This window comes from Ischnura elegans, chromosome 10, assembly GCF_921293095.1.
Source record: "Ischnura elegans chromosome 10, ioIscEleg1.1, whole genome shotgun sequence".
Lineage (NCBI taxonomy): Eukaryota > Metazoa > Arthropoda > Insecta > Odonata > Coenagrionidae > Ischnura > Ischnura elegans.
Genome location: NC_060255.1, coordinates 23,134,125 through 23,153,643, shown reverse-complemented (window position 1 = coordinate 23,153,643; position 19,519 = coordinate 23,134,125). Strand labels below are relative to the sequence as shown.

At 37.9% G+C, this 19,519-nt stretch overlaps 1 protein-coding gene across 1 annotated transcript in view; it reads right to left on the bottom strand.

Moving 5' to 3' along the window:
- Positions 1-2,328: 2,328 nt before the first annotated feature.
- The window catches only part of LOC124166535 (alpha-aminoadipic semialdehyde synthase, mitochondrial), a 67,500-nt gene continuing 50,309 nt past the window's right edge, over positions 2,329-19,519 (bottom strand). The window contains exons 11-18 of the mRNA XM_046544085.1: positions 16,038-16,165; positions 15,062-15,302; positions 12,129-12,378; positions 9,904-10,052; positions 9,365-9,479; positions 6,337-6,544; positions 4,301-4,477; positions 2,329-3,443 (exon numbers count right to left, since the gene is read on the bottom strand). Coding sequence (XP_046400041.1) covers positions 3,328-3,443; positions 4,301-4,477; positions 6,337-6,544; positions 9,365-9,479; positions 9,904-10,052; positions 12,129-12,378; positions 15,062-15,302; positions 16,038-16,165 — 1,384 coding nt within the window. The 3' untranslated portion in view covers positions 2,329-3,327. The remainder of the gene's footprint in view (positions 3,444-4,300; positions 4,478-6,336; positions 6,545-9,364; positions 9,480-9,903; positions 10,053-12,128; positions 12,379-15,061; positions 15,303-16,037; positions 16,166-19,519) is intronic.

Genomic DNA, 19,519 nt, shown 5'->3' with positions numbered 1-19,519 from the left:
AGGGGTCGCTAATGTGGCTTAACTCACCCTGGCCATCCCTTACGGCAGAGGGTGCATCCAGGAATTTCCTATCGTACTGTCCATTTCATGTTGTTTCCTTCCCACTCCACAATGATAACCTTTTCCCTACTAAAGACGGAAATATATGTGTGGAAGTTTCTTGACCCGGGAGACGAAAGCCGTGTATGTATTTCCATCTGAGATTTACCCTCGGAATCCGGGAACAGGTACCCTGACCCCTCGTCTTTTATTACCACTCTTAGCGGTAAGGGTCATGCAATTGTTTATCCAGTCAGTTTTCAAAATAAATATTCGTTCTTTTCCCAAGAAATACAAACTAAGAATTGAATTCTTTGTCTTTTGAGCTGCATTTATTATTTTTAGACGAAATTCTACGATAAATATTAACTTATATCTTGAGTTCTGTATAAATATCAACATGGAAATTGTTGCTGCATTAAATGCGTTAATATTATTGACCTTAGAACTTTGTTTAAAATTCGACAATGCTCAGAAAAAAATTAGGAATTCAATTCAAAGTCTGCAATTTATGTGCAAGCAACAATTATCCATGTGCTAAATACATATAAGCAATACATAAGTTGACTGCCAACTAATGCCGCAGGTATGGTCGTAAACCCGGAAAGGAGGGAGCACAACTACTCTCGGAGTCCGAGATAATGCGGAGTCCCAGCGGGGAGAGGTCGAAAAAGGTTCCGTGAGACCCTTCTTAACGAATGTCCTCCAAAAATGCTCCGTACCACGAGAAAGAAGAGTCTCTTGGGGCTCAGTACAGCAGTCGTGCTAAGACGAAAACTCCACCGTCTCGAAACGGTTAATATGCCTACGACAAGTGCCCAAATGCAGGCCCATCCGTTGGTAAGAAAGAAGGGTTGCCCCAGATTACATCAGGTACTCCCGCAGCAAAAGGACTAAGCTAATGATATCTTGCTCAGGGGCAGATTAAGCTTGTTTTGGGTGGTGGTTGACTGCTCTCTTTGACACTTTGATGGTTTGCAATACCTCTTAGCATCTGCTTAGATAAGTGGCTCCTATATACGTACATATTCTTATGTTATCTTCAAACATTGCATTGTTGAGCCAGTGAAATGGAAACCTGCATTGGAGAGCCACTTTAATAATTACCTGCCATCTTTTCAAGCTTTTCACTTCATAGTTCCAGGAATGTTCCATTATAGGCTGGCCACCAACCCCTGCCCTCCATAATCAGTCCCTGATCTTGTTGGGCCTAGATAAACTACAGAAATCAATCACATTTGCTTCCTTTAAAAATGTTATTCTGAATTTAAATAAAAAGTTAGCACTACTATTAATCGCTAACACATATTTTTTAAAAGTTTTTGTGAATACACTTACTTTGTTGTATCCAATTTGATTATAAATTCATGAAACCGCCTTCACTAATTCTTGTGTATTAAAATTCAAGGATCCAAAAAATACCAAGAACATCGTAAAATTGCCACAAAGATCTCAATAGTAATTTCATCCACCAATTTCGGAGGAGGTCCTTCATAAAACTATACATATTAGATTCTCATTGCAAAGGATCATCAATTATGATCAATCACAGCACAACATCAGCCTGGCCACCCCTAAGTTAGATACAACGTTAAGACACCAGCCTTGGAGCTTGAGAAATCATTGCCACTCCATGCCAAGGTGTACTGTTACAACATCAAAAAATGCTGGATGCAAATGTATATTTTGATAAATTGTTACTTCTAAGCGAGATAACATGGACAATGTTATGATCACAATGTGGTGTAACATGAACTTCCAGGAAGACCATGCATGATGCCATTTCAAAAAATGGACATTTTAGCAAAATGCATACATTACTACTGCGGTGGAGAACATCCATTAAAATCAATTCATTGGCAATTTACAAGAGCTACAAAACTAATGTCTCCATCAAATTTTGGCATAATTTTTTCCCCTCTTGAATGCCACATGCATTCAGCTTAATTAAATTAAAGTCATAAATTTAAAAAAAGGAAGCTAATAAATAAAAAGTTAATTAGCTTCTCTTGCTGATTCTAAGGACTACATGAACTTAAAAGATAATGTCAAAAGCAAGTACATCTGATAAAAAAACAAAACATATGCATTAATGGTACAGACCAAATCTTTGCGGCGTACACAAAACATTAAATATGGCGACAAAAATTTTGAAATCTCTCTTTGCCAGTAAAATTCATTAATAATCCATGATTTTTGGGGAATACCTGAACTCACTACTTATGAAGGACAAGAAAAACAATCTGAGGCTCTAAGGAATATTTCCTTCCATGTCAATCAATTGATCAGTTATTATCAATTAGTATTTTAATGAAATTGGTAAAATTACAGTTATTTTACATTTGATATCAAACCTTGAAATGACTTCATTTTGTAATCTGATTCTCCTCCTGAACAATGATCAATGCATGTAACAAAACTGCAAAAAAAGGCATGGCAAAACATCATAAAACTAGGAATGGCAAGAAAGCACTCAAGGCATTGAATTACTTTCTAGTCCTCCTACTCTAGATAGCCAAGAAAAACAAAGCCATCAAAATCAACACTATTTATCTCCATTCTGCATGCCCTAGTGATCCAATTTGAGTTAAAAAAAAATAAAATATCAACAAATTGCTCAATTGTAAGAACATTTCAGGTTAAGAAGAGAATTTTTAGGTTCAGTGAAACTGAACAATGAATTTCTCAAATGTTTAAAAAACAACAGCCAGATCTGTAATTTCTCCATTCATGCTTGATTCTTCGGTACATAAAAATAATTCAAGTTTTTATAAAACAACACTTCAACCATTTAAACATCACTTGTATGTACATTAATATCAAATTCACATAGATTAAAAGTTTGCTCCTCCAAGTCAATGTGAATTGGTTATATAAAGCCTCAAATGCAGACGCCGCACCCAAATCCTTAGGAATCCTTGTTCTTAACAGGGCATTTTTTTACTCTGTGGTTTCCAATCAAATACATTTGAGGGAAGTAAAGAGATGGAGCTACAATCATCGTGAGAGACTGCTGGAAATGATGAAATCTGTACTGCCAAGACAAGGTCAGTTGGTTCAAAGTTCATAGCCCGTTCACTTCAAATAATACTTTCCTGGTTCTATCATTCCTTCGTATATCCACAAAACCGATGTTAACAACGCACAAAGCTATTAAACTGGAGCAATTAACAGCCTGCTCTCACCTTTGACATCAGCAATGCCTTCAAATATTCAGTCAAGAACTTATTTCAATCTCTATTCTACTTGATTAAAACTCTCAGAGTTAAAACACTTCTGCGATTGTCTTCATTTGAATTGAGATTTTTCTATAGACTCAATTCCTTCAACTTTGAGACGATTCAGCATGGGTCTGTAAATGTCCGGCGTAAAGGGCAAAACCATTCCTTTTCTCTGGATTTCTCCTGAAAGGTTAAAAATGGAAATTAACCTCAAAATATTTTCAAAAAATAAAAGAAACAGCACTTTGCCGGCCTTGATGGTGGCAGGGTAAAGTCCTTGCCTGCCACGCAAGAGATCACAGGTTCGAGTCCTGCCTGGTTATTAGTGCCGAGGGTAAACAGATAGATTTTGATACGAGTCTTTTGCAATTTTTTAGGCATCTTTGACTTTCACGCTCATCGAGAGCCAGCTGTTAGAGCTTGCACCAATATTATACCTGGAAAGGGACTGGTACCATGATTATTTTATTACGCAGTTTTCATAAAATTTTGCTACAAGGAGGTTTTATAAATGAGTGTTTTACTGTAATTCATTTCTTTCCACCAATAATGTGTAATAATAGTGATTTGATATGAATTAAGTTTTTTATCCAACTCATGCAAATTCCAATGTATCATTTGTGAAAAGGGCCATTAATAAATAAATATTAAATATAATGGTATCAGGGAAAAATTCTTCCCAGTATGTCATTGAATGAAAGATTTGGTCACAAGAGTAGAAAGCAGTTTCAGCAAGTTACGCAGCAGCAATCCAATGAGAAATGCTTCAATATTCTGCCAATTCTCCTATCTTTAAATGGGTGTTACCAGTCAATGTTGAAGTCAATGAATTTTCAGATTAATGATGCTCGACTGGGCTAACAACTTTTAAAATATTTCCCACAATTCCCAAATAAAGTGTAGTCTCCCAACAGAAACCTCTTCCTACATTTAAGATGATGCACTTCATAAAATCTCAGTAATGGACTGAGCGAATTTATCAACCTTGGACCGAACTCATAATTCGTGTAAACCTAAGCAAAGAGATTTCTGTATCATACCGTCTAGGATCATCTTTGCGGCTATAGCAGCTGGATATCCCACAGTCTTGGCCATTGCAGAATAGCCCTCAGGATCTCCGTAAGCAACCAAACTGATACCTCTATTTTCACGACGACCATCAGGCCAACTGATCCCCAGGTTATGTTGAAGAATCACTAAATCCTTCTCTCCTTTCTCTGAAAAAAAACAGAAGCATTGCATTATTAAGAGACAACTTCATATTGATAGAATTTTCATTGTTCAGTCAATGCAAGCAAGAGGAAAAATATATTCTTTATCAGAGAAGGCGGTCAATTATGGTATGCAATACATTTTATGGGAATTCATTCATTAGTTTGGAGATTTCAAATTAAGACATTATTCCCCCCAACATACAGAGATTTAAAATCTCAAAACCCTCCCACCCTTACTACAGCCTTGCTTTATGAGGTCATGACTTCTTTGACCATGCCTTGTATTCAGACATGGGGATGGGTTGATGCTTTTCCAGAGGGTTGGCTAATATGTATTGTGGAATTTTGGGATAGGTGGGAGAATGCTGGGGTGGTTTTAAAGCCCTTGGGGTGCATTAGAAAAATTTTACCTCGATCTGTCGTTTTTCAGGGGGATGGATGAAAAAAACGATGAATGCGGGAAAACGATCGATGCGGGAAAGTTTGTCCTGGTTGCCTATGTCCCAGGAAACGCTTGATTTTTGCGAATTATGACATTCACTAATGGATTCAAACAAGATTTTGGCTGATTACAGGAATTTTATTACTTTATCGAAACACTTAGGTCATATTGTTGATTCGAATTATATCTCTTTCAAATATCCTAAAGGAACACGCCGATTTGCTAAAAAATGTTTGCACTCCACTCGGAATTTTCACTGCTATTTCACTGTAAAAATTCTTATCCATCAAATGCCATTTCAAGTACACGTATTTACGAGAGAAATGTGCGTGTTATGCCTCAAACAACTGATTTCGCCGTCGCAGTGATTGGTTACGAGATGGATCAAGAAGGCCAAAAATAGTTTATTATTTGAAATGTTCCTTTCTAGCAATTAAATTTTTAATATGATTGAGGCAGTGTGGCATTAATCGTCAGCGGCACGCCCACTTGATCCTCGGCTTCATCCCATTTCTCGTTTTCACCAGGGATCTCGCTCTAACCCAACCCCTGCCGTCATGTGCTAGCGGACATACCGAGGCGCTCTGCAGTATTCGTGCATTTCTAGCCCGGATTCTTTTCTTCATCTTCAATTATTTTCAGTCCATCTCTTAAAGTTCTCACTTGTGTCTTCGGAAGGGCCATGGTCCGAAGACGAATAAGAATAAAACTAATGAAAATGAAACTGGACTCTATTGAACCCACACGGAAAACACTCGCTGGTTTTAAGTCAACCCACCCTGGAAAGTACGGAGCCACTCGTACTAGGTGAAGTTCGGCACTAACGCTATTGCGTACGGCGTAAGCAGAGCTTACTGCAGAGGGTGAAGCATGACCATATGACTGCGCAATGAAATTTTTTATCCTATAGAGAAGGCAACTTACCCACTCATTTCTAACAATAAGTAGCATAGCTCTAGATGAGCCGATGAATTCAGATTGCTAGTAGGGAGAAACAAAATATCCTGAGAAGACATCGCTTCGTTAGCAACTCAGACATGTGAGACTTGCAGCATAACTCGTAAATTGCAACCAGACAATTTCGGAAAAAATCCGCATCAACTGCCTTGAAGCTCACAATCTCTATCACTGCCTTGAAGCTGCTGTTCCCATTAGTGCTGTTTATATTTTTAGAACATGTTAACACTCTCTGGTTCCATATTAATGCTCTTGAAAATTCCACAACTCACATTAAATCCTGCACCCCACGTGCCCTGATCGTTCTATTTGAGCATGTATGCTGCTGTTTTTTTTGTCAGTGTTTATTTAATACTAAACAAAAATGACTGATCTAAAACTTTCATAATTTAATCAGAAAGTGGGTGTACACTGTACACCTTTAAATAATAATAACTTTATAATGGTAGTTAAATATACTCACCAAGCACAAGTTTCTTGGAGAGAAAATGAGAAAGTGTATCAAGAGGGGTTGACAGCTTGAGCACAGGATCGTCCTTTAGAAGTCCCAGCTCTTCCATTCCTGAAACTCTTGATTTCACCTTCCCAACTCGGTCATAGATTTTATGCTTCAGATTCTCATAAAAAATGTTGCTATCACCTTCACCCAGCAGAATGCATAGAAATTGTCTCTGGAAGGAACAGAGAAAGAGATTATCTACTAAGAAAATTTTTATACTCAAGCTTTTTGAATTCATAACACAACCTTTTATAAATATATAGTCATTGGTTTCACCCTATGATATAATTATAAATGCATTCAATTCAGAATATTTCATAATTCGATGCCAAAAAAACATTTCATATATTATTTTGCCATTAGTTATGAGAATGAAAACGACCATTAGGACCATGCCAATCTCACTGGAATGAACAACACCTGTTCTTAATGGGCCCGGTCCCATTTGATAAGCTTCCAAGGCAAAATTCATCGTGCCCCATACTTTCAGATAGTTGTAAAAGTTTCCCATTTCCACTCCGACAGTTTTTAAGTAACAACCAGTGCTGTAGTTGGGCTGGCATGGGCCGGTACTGCGTCCCCCCGAAAATCCAAATTCGTTGTAAGTGTACCGGTTAAATTACCTTTTTAAATCACATAAAATACGTTCAGGCATTCAGGGAATATGTGGACACGAACGTGAAACCTAAAGACCTTGAAAAATTACTACAAATATTTGATTCAATTCCAATTTCCACATCAGAATGCGAAAGAGCATTTAGTGCTATGAATGATATTCTCACTAAAAGAAGGAACAGTTAATTGGTAGAAAAAACCGGAAGATCAATTTTCCTCAGAAGTGTTGGGCTGCCATTAGAAAAATTTAATCAAGAAATTTTGTGCAGTCATGGCTCATATCAGAAAGAAGACCAGCTGGAGAAACAGTGTGTCAAAAATGTGACTCTCTCAACAAAGTCTACTACGAGTCCATCTTGAATCTCCTCAAGTGACTTTTGGTGACTACCACCTAAATTTTTTCATGACTACTGCACTGGTAACAACCATGGGCGGAGCCAAAAATTAAGGCTAGGGGGGGTTTTAGGCGCAACTAATACTTTGGGGTGTTGGGGTATTGCATACCCGCCAGGGTCAGTGGGAGTTGCGGAGGCCCTCCTCCAGAAAATTTTTAAGGTTAATGGTTCCAAATGGTGAGTTTTACGGCTTTATGAGGGATATTTGATTAATCCTAAGACTTTTATGTAAGTAACACAAATCCATTACGTAAAATGGATTAATTTAAAAATATTCTCTGAGCTCTGGGGGGGGGGGTTTTAACCCCCAAAAGCCCCCCTCGCTGCGCCACTGATAACAATATCATATGAACTACCTTTTTGTCTAGTTTTGACAATTTGACCTGATGACTATTAAATTCGTTGTTGTTTGTGAGTGACAATAGTTTCAAAACCCACCCTTCCTTCATCATCAGATCATATGGTAGAAGTCTTGATTTTTTGCCACCTTATATATCACTGGCCGTCCTTCCACCGAGTGCTGGTTGGTCAGCTCTCTCTTCCACTTATTGCTGATTGGGTAGCCATCTAACAAAAATAGCCAAAAACAAGATTTCGCAACTTTGACCTGAAGACGAAAGAGGGATGACTTCCAAAACTGTTGTCACTCAATCAGTGGTGTAACTAGGAATATGCATAGGGGGGTGAGGGGGCTTTGAAGGGGGAATATGGGGACTTTGGGGGGGTTGAGGGGGATTATTGGGGGCAACCCCCCTTCGAAACGGGGATTCAAGGAAAAATTTTTAAAAATAACATGCCTGAAAATGCATCATTTTGCCACTTAAAATTTAACTTTAAGCAGAAGCAGTTAGTATATATCAAATCCAGAAAAGAAATTTAAATTATGCTTTGATTTCTCTGAGGCTTTGGGGGGAATACATCCCCTCATCCCCCTCCATGGTTACGCCACTGCACTCAATAACAAAAAATGCGGGTGGAGAATACGGATTTTAGTTGTCATCATGAGCATCACAGTGGAAGCCTATGCGATACCCATTGACCTATCTGGCATGGGTGACCTTACCACAAAAAATTGGAATTAAAAAAAAAAATATGCAAGCATTTCCACCGTGACATAGTTGTAAAACAAGAAAACGAGAGGAAAAAAAAAAAAACCTCCAGCATCCTGGGACTTATGCATACCATCCGTGCACTCGTGTGTTCCTGGTTGTGTGTGTTAAATACGGTGATTTCCTATAATTTTTTATTGCCTAAATCGAAAGATTATTGTTCCTAGAGTACATAATTCATGCTTTTAGATTTTTAAATGACAATATTTATTTTTCGCAATTCAATGAGAAGGGAAAATTTTCAAGTGTGCGAAAATGCGATGGCTAAGTATGAATGCTGGGAAAAGCCTGTGTGACGTATTTTTGGTTCCCGCTGCCGCCGTGTGAGGCCACCTTGGTGCAAGGCTATGAGTGCTACTATGATGCAGACTGCTAGCAGGTGGCAGAGTACCCAGCTAGCAGGTAGCACTTGGCTTAAATAAGGATTATTAATACCCTATCAAACAAAGGAAACTTTCCGACCTTAGGCAATTTTAATAGGTGATAATTAAGAGATGTTTCCCTGAGCTCTGTGCCTCATGCATGCATTGGTAATCTCAGATGATGTAAAACTGCTATCTACTTGTATAGAAACTACGTCCCTGTGACGTCACGTGGAGTGGGATCGCATGGGCGCCAATCTGGCCTTTATCCAATGAGGTTAAAATTGACCATTACCATTCATCTAAAGTTGGATTTGTAAAACCAAATAATTAGTATATTATGAATACACTAATGGTGGGTAACGAATCGCAATCAATGCCTTTCGTTTTCTTTGATGAAGGAAACTACCCTATTGTGAACTTGTGTACTCCTGTGGCCAATGTTGAGAAAATCATAGTAGATAATATGTATAACAAAAATAGTGATATTATACAAGTATACTTAATTTACCCAAGTTAAATCTGGTCCTTTTGGATGCAGTGCAGGGTGGGGTGTGGGATCCAACAGGCCAAGGCTTATCATTCCTTTGATGGTGTCAGAAAATCCTTGAAAACGGATGGTGCCCCTAAAAGACAGAATCAATTGCTTTATCTTAAAATGTCCTAGATTTTAGGCACAAAAACATGGCAAAATGATTTTCTACAGTTTCTTTGAAAATTTAGTGGAGTTATCAACTTAACCCAGCATCAGACTTCGGAGCAAGAAATAAACTTTTACGTTATACAATCACTTTCTTAAAATTTATATCATTTTTACCATAATCATAAATACAAAATCAACTCATTTGAGAGATAATGTATAGCATAGAGGGCTTTTTCCACGAGGAGAATTTATTTCTATTTACTTAGTGCAGAATTGGCAATCATAAAAACATTTACCCCTCCACAGAATCTTTCTCTCTCACCCCGCTACCTGTCATCGGTTAGATCAAGTTAATTGTTCTAGTATCAACAAAAATTTGTTACAAGCCTAATTTCATTGAACCTTACCTAAGCACAGTTTTAGCCTCCGGAATTCTGTAGAGTGCAGTGTAAGCAGTACTGTCCCTATTAGGGAATCCTTCTAGACTAAAACCAGGCAAGAAATCAAGAGGAACAGCGGAATCCATCAAACTGCCTCCTTCCTCCACTTCGATTATCTGTAAATAATGGGAGAATTTGATCACTTAGTTGGGATTAAATATGAAAATATCATTAAAAATATGAAAACTTTACACCTTACCATGCATTCACCCATATTACAAGCTGAGAGTAAAATCGCAAAATAAATTAAGTGATAAACACCAAAATGCTGAATTCTTCTGTGAAGAATTTTCTTATCAAAAATAAGTCAATCCAGTATCTTAAAATTGCCTCACTCATTTTTCCTATTATCAGGAAAAACTTGTTTGCTTCTGTAAGGTGCACGTTTGTTAACACGTTGCGTACAGATGGCGAGAATTCTCGTCATTTTTTTCCCGAACGTTCCGAACGGATGACGAAGATTCTCATCATTTAGGCGCATCAACCTAAACAATTTTAAAGCGTACAATACGTATTTGTTAGTACGTTTCAAGTTGTTGTTCGTTTTTCATAATGAATTGATGCATCATAACGTTTGATTGGGTAAAGTTTTATTCTAAACATTAGCTTACCCCGGTACGCAACGTGTTAAGACTCACATCAGACATCCAAGCGCACCAGATGAATTTTCTAGTAACTTTACAGCTTACTTGGGTAAGAAAAATGTAGAATGATTTATATACACAAAGGATAAAGTTGACCATGAAAAAATATTTGGCAGAGTCAGGATTCGAACCTGGATTTCTCGATTGTCAGTCAGGTATTGCTACACCACCAATTCATCTTCTTAGTGCAAACTTCAGGGTGGGTGTTACCGAACAAGTCCATTCTGAGGAACATGTGACAGAGGTCATACTTACTAAGCCATTTTCAGAGAAATAAACCCTATAATATAAATGGTGAATTTCATCCTTAATGCATATAAATTTGCACCCGTGCATAAGAATATGTATGAAGTCACTTGTTTCGTGCAATGCTGTGATGTGGAATGATTCCTGGACATGTTTTCACAAACACTGAATTTTTCATGTCCCTGTATTTTTGAAACTTTTCATGAAGCACACACTTTACATAAAAATTTAAAATATAAACCTCGGGACTAAAGCCCAATTTAAAAATATTAGCAATAAATTTTCCATATGGAGCACTAAGCATACAACATTCCACTAACCATAAGTCATCGGTGGTGTTCACAGAAAAAAATAATGCAGAACCTGGTGAAATTAGAGAATTGGCGAAAATCAGCATGGAGTTTGGTGGATTTTGAATTAAAAGGAAAATTAAAGAATAACTTTGGAATGTGCACTGTCAAATTCATTTTTACCAAAGCTCTGCATCATGTTTTTTTAGTTCTAACAGGGAATCCTGGTATACAACATCTCAAAGATAAAAATAATGTGGATATTGTATGGAATTGAGAATTGAACTCAAGAAAAGAAATTGATGCTTTAAGACAGTGTGATAGCCAGGAATTTTGTTTGGGGGGCATCCAAAACCAGGGGGGAAATTTTTGATAAATGAGGCACTGAGTAGAGAGTTTTAAACTAATTTTAACACTTTTCATTATAAAAAAAACTTCATTTTCAAAAGAAATCTTTAGTAAATTCATGATTTTTCAATATTTTGTTCTCTTTTATGAAGCAAAGTAATTGTGTTTTGGGCAAGTGGATACTCCCTGGACCTCCCCCTCCCTAAGCCACTGCTTTAAGATTCAATTCAATATCAATACCTTAATTGAGGAAGTTTGCTGTTATAGTATGTACTGCAGAAGAATGATGGATGACTTCTATTCCACTCTAATTTTTTCTATGATCTAAATTAATACTTATTTCTAATCTTTTCTATGAACTGGCCTAAAAGGAGAAAATAATTTGCCAATTAAAGAGAGTATCAATAACTCATCCGCGATGCGACATGAAATGATTCCTTTTTTCAACATTTTCTTATTATTCTAGGCATATTTGACCAGTCAATGGGCTGAAGTCTACAGTAGTGGAATGATTTATGCATAGAATGTATAAGTAATGAGGAATACTATCTTAACACCCAGAATATAATACAACGAATTAAGCCCATGAGTAGGAACTAATTTTCCCATGAGTGCAATGTGAGATAACTAAAAGGGTGGATTTTAAATTTAGACTACACCTCACCTGGCCATTTTTCTTGTACCGAGCACCACCTAGTGTGTTGAGGAGAACACCTCTTGGACTCCAGGAAAACTTATAACGAAGGGGATTGTCTGAAAATTCAGGGGCTGGCAGTCCACCGCAGTAGGAAACAAACGAATCCACCTTACCACCTCCTTGGTGGATCTCATCGAGGCACTCCAAAGCTAAAAGATGGTCAATGCCAGGATCAAGACCAACTTCATTGACCACCGTCACTCCAGCATCTATGGCACTGTTAACGTTTTATGGAATAAAAAGGATGAAATCAATGTTAAGAGGTGCTTTAACATATATGTTTGCATTAATGGGCAAAACATTGATTTATGCAACAAGTACATATTTCAGGTCAGCAGAGAAGTGACCAGCCAAACCACTTGTAAACCTCTCGAAGATGATCCTCAATGTCACCATGAAGAAATGACAAGGCTGGCTTCAGCATCTGATACCTTTTGAGAAATGGCTATTGCCTCAGAGAAATGAAGTTGTGCCAACTGAAGATCTCAAGAGAGGCAATGTTTAGAAGTCGTGCATTAGCCTCAATTATAGAAATGTGTATGTATAGCAATTTTTCTGGTGAAACACTTGAGTTTGCCAATATTCGCAGGGGATTGGAGCTTTGGCTCCTGTACTCACCAGAAGTGTTTTACCCCAATGAAATTGTACACTTTCTCACCAATGAGCTAGGCTTTCAAATCGATCATAAGAAATCCAAGTTAAATTTAAACCATGTAATCAAATATCTAGGGGTAATCATTGATACAGTGAACCAGACTCTACAGTTGCCCCCTGCGGCACAAACAAAAGTGAAATCAGTGATTCCAAGCATACCCAGACTGCGCAAATGTGATATCCCCAAGGCTGCTGGATACCTTGCCTGGGTATGCTGGATCCTCAGACTACCCACATTCCTAGTGACCCAAGTTTTTCAATGAAATATCACTTGGTGGAATCATTTGTTAAACTCCAAGTTTTTTTGCCAAAACAGTGAGTTTACCACGACCAACTAATGAAATTGATGTGTATACAAATTCCACATTGACGACGGAAGCAGTAGTGATATCAGAATGGAATGTTAGTCAATCATTTTCCTTACCATTATTATCATTAATTAATGCATGTGACGTATATGCCGCTCTAACTGAGTTACAAAAAGCCTTTGATCTAATAAATGCTCTTGGATTGTTTAATATGCAAGGTAATATGTATGTTGATAACACTACTGCCCTTCAGGCATTATGAGAGGCCAAGGCATAATTTACCATATAAATCTGATATTTATACCTTTGTACATGGAAACAATAATAAAAGAAAGTGAGTCACACAGCGTGATCTGGTCTTGGATCCCGTCATCCCTCAATCCAGCTGACCAGCCCTCGTGGGCCGTGCCTACCCACCGTGGCCATCTTGGCCACTTTGGTACATATATATAAAGGTGGTATGTGTACAGGTATATGTACAGGTGGGCGCGTGTGCCCGGATTGAGGTATGTCAGACGGCATCTGGGACCAGCAAAATATGCACCTCTAGGCTAATTCAGCACGGATTATGCTATGATATTACACCAATTGTGCCTTCTTCCAACGAGGGAGTGCATCAGAGGAAGGTATAATAGCAATTAACAAATTCTATGGGTTTGACAACTTTACGGAAGGCTTGGCAGTTGGTGCAAAAGTGCTCCGTTTGGGATATGATTCCTTATGGTATCAATTTCATCAACATCCAATCAGGAAATGCAACAGAGGGGGCTGGTATACCGACATACATCTCTTCTCTGTCGCACTGGGTAAGTAGAATGAAGGAACGCAGGTGGAGAACGGCACACTGTGCTGTGCAGTACATGGCGCTAACTACATAATTATTGATTCCCACATTTCAAAAAAGATTTTAAGATCCCAGATACTTCTTTCTTTAATAGCACTGTCTTTCTATTAATAGATACATGTCTTTTTCCTGTCCAAATCCATTGCATTCCATGTCCATTCCATTTACGGTCACCCTGATATTTTATTCTTTGGTTTCGACTAAATTAAAATATTGGATCAGTGCCCTAACTTTCTCTCCACTGGACCACCATCAAGTTTTTCCCTTCATACATGGCAATTCACAATAGATGAACTCAAGGGTGGATGCAGGATTTTTTTCTGGGCCATGGGCATAATGGCTCAAGGGTCTGACAGGCAAACGGTCTTCTCATGTTTGAGATTAAAAACAACCGCAACAGTTACTGTACAAAATGTTCTCTTTATTTTAATATTAGATTTATTTGTGGGAAAATACTGATAAGTCATATATGCACATATATAACAATGACAGTTTTTGAGCCCTTTCCCACCTGGACGATGCTTCTTTTCCAGTGCTGACTAGCAAATGACCAATGACCAACTAATATGTCTTCTTGACTTGGGCACAAGGCTTAAATGATTGAGAATCTGTGGAACACAAAAAAACAATCGTAATGATCTTAAAAATCTTGCCTATATTTTAAGTGTCTGGAGGGCCCCTAAATCTGCCAATGGATGAACTATTTGAAGACATAAAATGATTGAGTGAAAAGTTTAGCACCATAACCTAATACACATCTACCGTTGAGGACCTCAAATCCGGAATCCAGAAACCCGGAAAACCAAAAATCCGGAATGTTTCAAAATTCCTCTGCACAGTGTTTTGACTTGCCACCTCGTGGCCTTGTTCTGGGACAAGTAGGAAGTCAGCACACACTATAAACATATGCTAACAACCTAGGCAGGGGCACGTAGGGATATCAAATATCAAGAACAAGAGCCTGAACGCATTTATAAATTGATTAATCAACAAAATATACCATGAAGACCAGAAATTCAGAAAAACTAGAAATCCAGAAACCCTTTGGTCCCATGCTTTCCAGATGTGAGGTCCTCAACTGTATATGTACTTACGCTTGGTTCAGTTCTTGCATTGCCTTTGAGCAGTAACTGGCAGTGACCATGTTCTTGCCGTGGGCGATGCAAGCAGTAGCTATTGAAGGATGCAGGGGGTAGGGCAGTAACGATATTACAAGGTCAGCCTCCTTGACGAGCACTTCGACATGCTCAGGGCGCCCCACAACATCTACAAGAACGGGCTCCACACTTGGATACTTAGTGGCAACTGCATCCGCCTCATCTTTCAGGGCTGATGCTGAAATAAAAAAAATATTTGATCCAATCAATCGGTAAATGTGGTGTTAATCTATCGATAGAATGTATGGCATACCCAGCTAATATAAGTGACAACATATACATAAAATACACTTGACTTCCTTAGATAAGTTCCCATGTTAGAAATATCATTTCTGGATATCCTCGGAAACAGAGTGCATTCTATATGCATGCCATCACTCGTGTGGGCATAAAATTGTAATTTGTATTAAAACAAAGATTGTATTGTAATATAAAATTGGAATTTATATTTAAAAAAGATAATATTGAAAGGAGCCAGTTTATGCTTCAAAACATTAAGGAGCACCAGCTAAAAGGATATAAGAAAACACCAACGAAGTATATGAATATTTTATAATGCCTGTATTCCTTGATAAATTAACATCACACTCCCTTTGTCATACTAAAATGCATGGGTACACAAGCTCATTCTCAGATCATTTGACCATCCAATTTACCAAGAACTTCCAACAATTTTAAAGCTCCTCATGTAGGTAATTGAAATGGTAACTACTCGAGGAAACAAAGCTTGAGACTGGGTGATCGATACTTTCTTTAAAAGCATCAACCAGCCCTTTTGAAATTAATAGTACAACATATTACACTTCTTACAAATTTTTTCATTAATATATCCATCAACTCAAGGTGATATTTCATTCAGTGCGGATAAACATATGGTATATAATGATAAAAATTTTAATGCAGAATCACTTACCAACTGTAAGAGCTATATTTTTATCTCTGCTAAGGTATTCCACCACTGGAGTGCTAACAAAGCCAGCCCCAAGAATAAGCACTTTTTTTGATGCAGCTTGCCTTGCTAACATGGCTGTCTCTGTTCTCCTGCAATGTAACAATCGTATACCATTGATTTAACTCAAATAATTCCTATAATTAATATTAATTTACTGATGTTTACCACAAGAAATGCTTAGTAGCCTAGGCATGACCTACAGTTTCTGCATAGTATTTGTATGACCAATAGGCTTGCCTACATCATTTAAACACATTGTACTGCATATGAACTTCAAAAATAACCCACCACAAAGTTTCTTTAAATTAACCTTAAAATTAAATCAGCATTTTACATTATCCATGAATGATATGAAAACATACTAATGATTTTTTCCGGTCAGTAGAATATCAAAAAAATTGCCTATTAATTGTCATTCAGTGAATCACCCATTGGATTCCCAATCAAAAATTTCATGCAAGTTCCCAATTAAAACCAGATCTGGCATTGGCCAGGTCACATCAGGAACAGGTTGAGGTTATTGGGGTTCTGGCAATGGGCTGTGGGGAGCTTGGTCTTGGCACACTTCAAATTTGGCTACATTTGATAATCAATATATGTATATCATACAGGAAAGCTCAGATTTACATTTGTTTTTTTTTGTTTTGGATTAAGAAATCTATGACAAATGTATTCGCCTGTTACAAATATACAAACTATGCAAGATACCTATTAAAACAGCCTTTGTAGGGAAAACTATAATGATACTATCCCTACACCAACATGTTACTCAATGGGGAAATCTGAAAACATTAATGGATCAAGTCTCGGGGGAATCTATCTCATAGGGAAGCCATTATCTACTATCATGCCATGTTAGTAGGTGGGGGAGGGGATATAGAATAGCCTCTCCAATTTTATAGGCTTATTTCCACTGGATACCGCTCGATGGTCATACACGCAAATGGTGGTGGCCCTAATGTATGATATTTAAGAGAATATAGATTTTCCTCCCATTCCCCTCAACATGCTCCAAAGAAGCCAGTTTACAAAATGCAGAGTTCCTACAGTATTTTAATACCTTTACCCATTTTCTATCTTCTGAAGTTCGTATTACAGCCTCTTCAATCATCCACAACAATATCGTCAACAACGCATTTCCATCTCTCCTGACATCTGCACATGACCATAGCCATGAAAAGTTTTCACAGGAGGTTCACCTTGCAAGATGGAACATTTCAGGAGTTTAAGTCGGGTGGTTCATTGCAGGGGGGTTTGAGGGAGACTTATAATGGGTCCAGGCCTAAAGAACTTACCTCATCCATTTAGAAGTTAGGTTAAGACCCAAAAAATATTTTTCTCGTCCCTTATATAGTTACCTATATATGTATACGTATCTCAGATTCCACCCATTAAATAATTTTAACGTTTCTAGGACACTTTTAGGCCATATTTTTTAGTGTAACTATCTTGAAAAACATCAAAGTATGTATTAAAAATGACACACATGGACAGCCACTCTTAAAGTATACCATATAAAACAGTAGATCTTGGAAACGAAAAAGTTTTTTCACCTTTAAATTTTTGCTGGGTGTAGTCATCCACAAAGTAATTTAGTCACAGCCTTCCATTGAAAGGCTCTCTCCTTCTCCCACTCTTTACGCCATCATTACATCAAAATTTTCTTTTTGGATACCTAACTTACATAGCTTATAATAAATATTTGTTTGTTATCAATAGCTATATTACTTGAACTCTTGCCATTAAAAAATGAGGGCCTTTCTCTAGACTAACTTAAAAAACACAAGAAATGCCGCACACTTTGTCACTCCTAGCGACACCATAATGCAATCAAACAATTATGTCCAATAAAAACAAGCACTCTTATTTCATTCTCTTTGAAGCACTTGAAGCACAGAAACTAAGTTGGTATCGATCCAGTGACAGGTAAGAAACTAACAATTATTTTAAAAATAAAAAAAATCCCTAACTGCACTCAAATTACAAAGATTATGATTCAGGAAGGTCTATTCAGGAGCAGGAAGAGAAATAGTAGCTGCAGTGGAATCCTTATGGAAAGTTTCCAGAGGAAACGAGAAATCTGAATATCATAACTAATAAAGCATGTCCATAATATAAAAAGCATTTTGTGAACTGGCTCATTCACTCAGAGATGGATACAAATTCCTGACCACTTCCAGAAACTATGTAAGTCATCATCTGTCCAGTGACAGGTGAGAAACTAACAATTATGTATTCCAAAAAATTAAAAAAATCCATAATTGCACTCAGATTACAAATATTAGGGTTCAGGAAGGTCTATCAAGAGGGAGAGATATGGAGCCTTTTAGAAGCTCACTTACTGTTATTGAGGGAAAACTCTCCTTCCACACTCCTACAGCTCCATTAATTCTTCCCTTCCCCTCCTCCAAAAGCACTTCTATCCCTCTCTTTGGAGCCCTCCCGTCCCTTTCTTCCATTAGATCCCTCAAAACAAGTCACACGGATCCTACTCGGGCCACTCCATCACACATCCAGCTGAAAAGTGTCTCTCCTCACCAGGGGCGCAGCTAGGAATTAAGGTTGGGGGGGTTTAGGTGCAACTAATACCGGGGTGTGTGGGGGTATGGAATACCCACCAGGATTAGCGGTAGGTGCGAGATTAATAGCTTGCGGAACTTTAAGATAAAGAGTTCAAAATGGTGACTTTTACGGCTTTTTGAGGAATATTTAATTAATCCTTACAATAATCTATAAGTAATATCAATCCAACTAAGTAAAATGGATTAAACTTAAAAATTTCTCTGAGCTCTGGGGGGGTTTTTAACCCCCAAAACCCCCCCTCGCTGCGCCACTGGTCCTCACAATAACATCATGTTTCTTGATATCATCTATTCCATGTTTGGTGGGCTCTCGTGATTTCTGGGTGGTCCTCCATTTCTCAATTCTGGCATCACTTTCCCATCCTATTCGCCACTTATGTCCATTACCACGTCAATCATTATTCGTACAAAGAACAGAAGAAAATTCTAATGCAGAGAGTTAATTGTAGCACTGAAGAAAACACTACGAAAGATATTCCTAATACCACAAGAGTGGGAGCTCTGGGCAAGCAATACATATGGAAAAACCTTCAATTTATGAATCCAACGGAACCGAAAAAATGTCGACTCATTGTGAGGGGGTTCAGTATACAAATTTGCTTGGCAGGTTTGGTTTTCGTATGACGAGGGAAGAGTTGACGTAGATTGAAGAGGTGAGCCAAAAATGTAGCAGCTGCAGACGGCTCCTTTTGGGAAGTTTCTGGAGGAGATGAGAAAATCTGACAATGGTAACTAATAAAGCATATCCATCACACATAAAGCTCCTTGCCTACCAACTCATTCACTCACTGATGAATAAAAATTCCCGACAAATTCCAGAAGAGGTAGAGAGCTGAAAATATGTACGGAGGTGAGGGACTA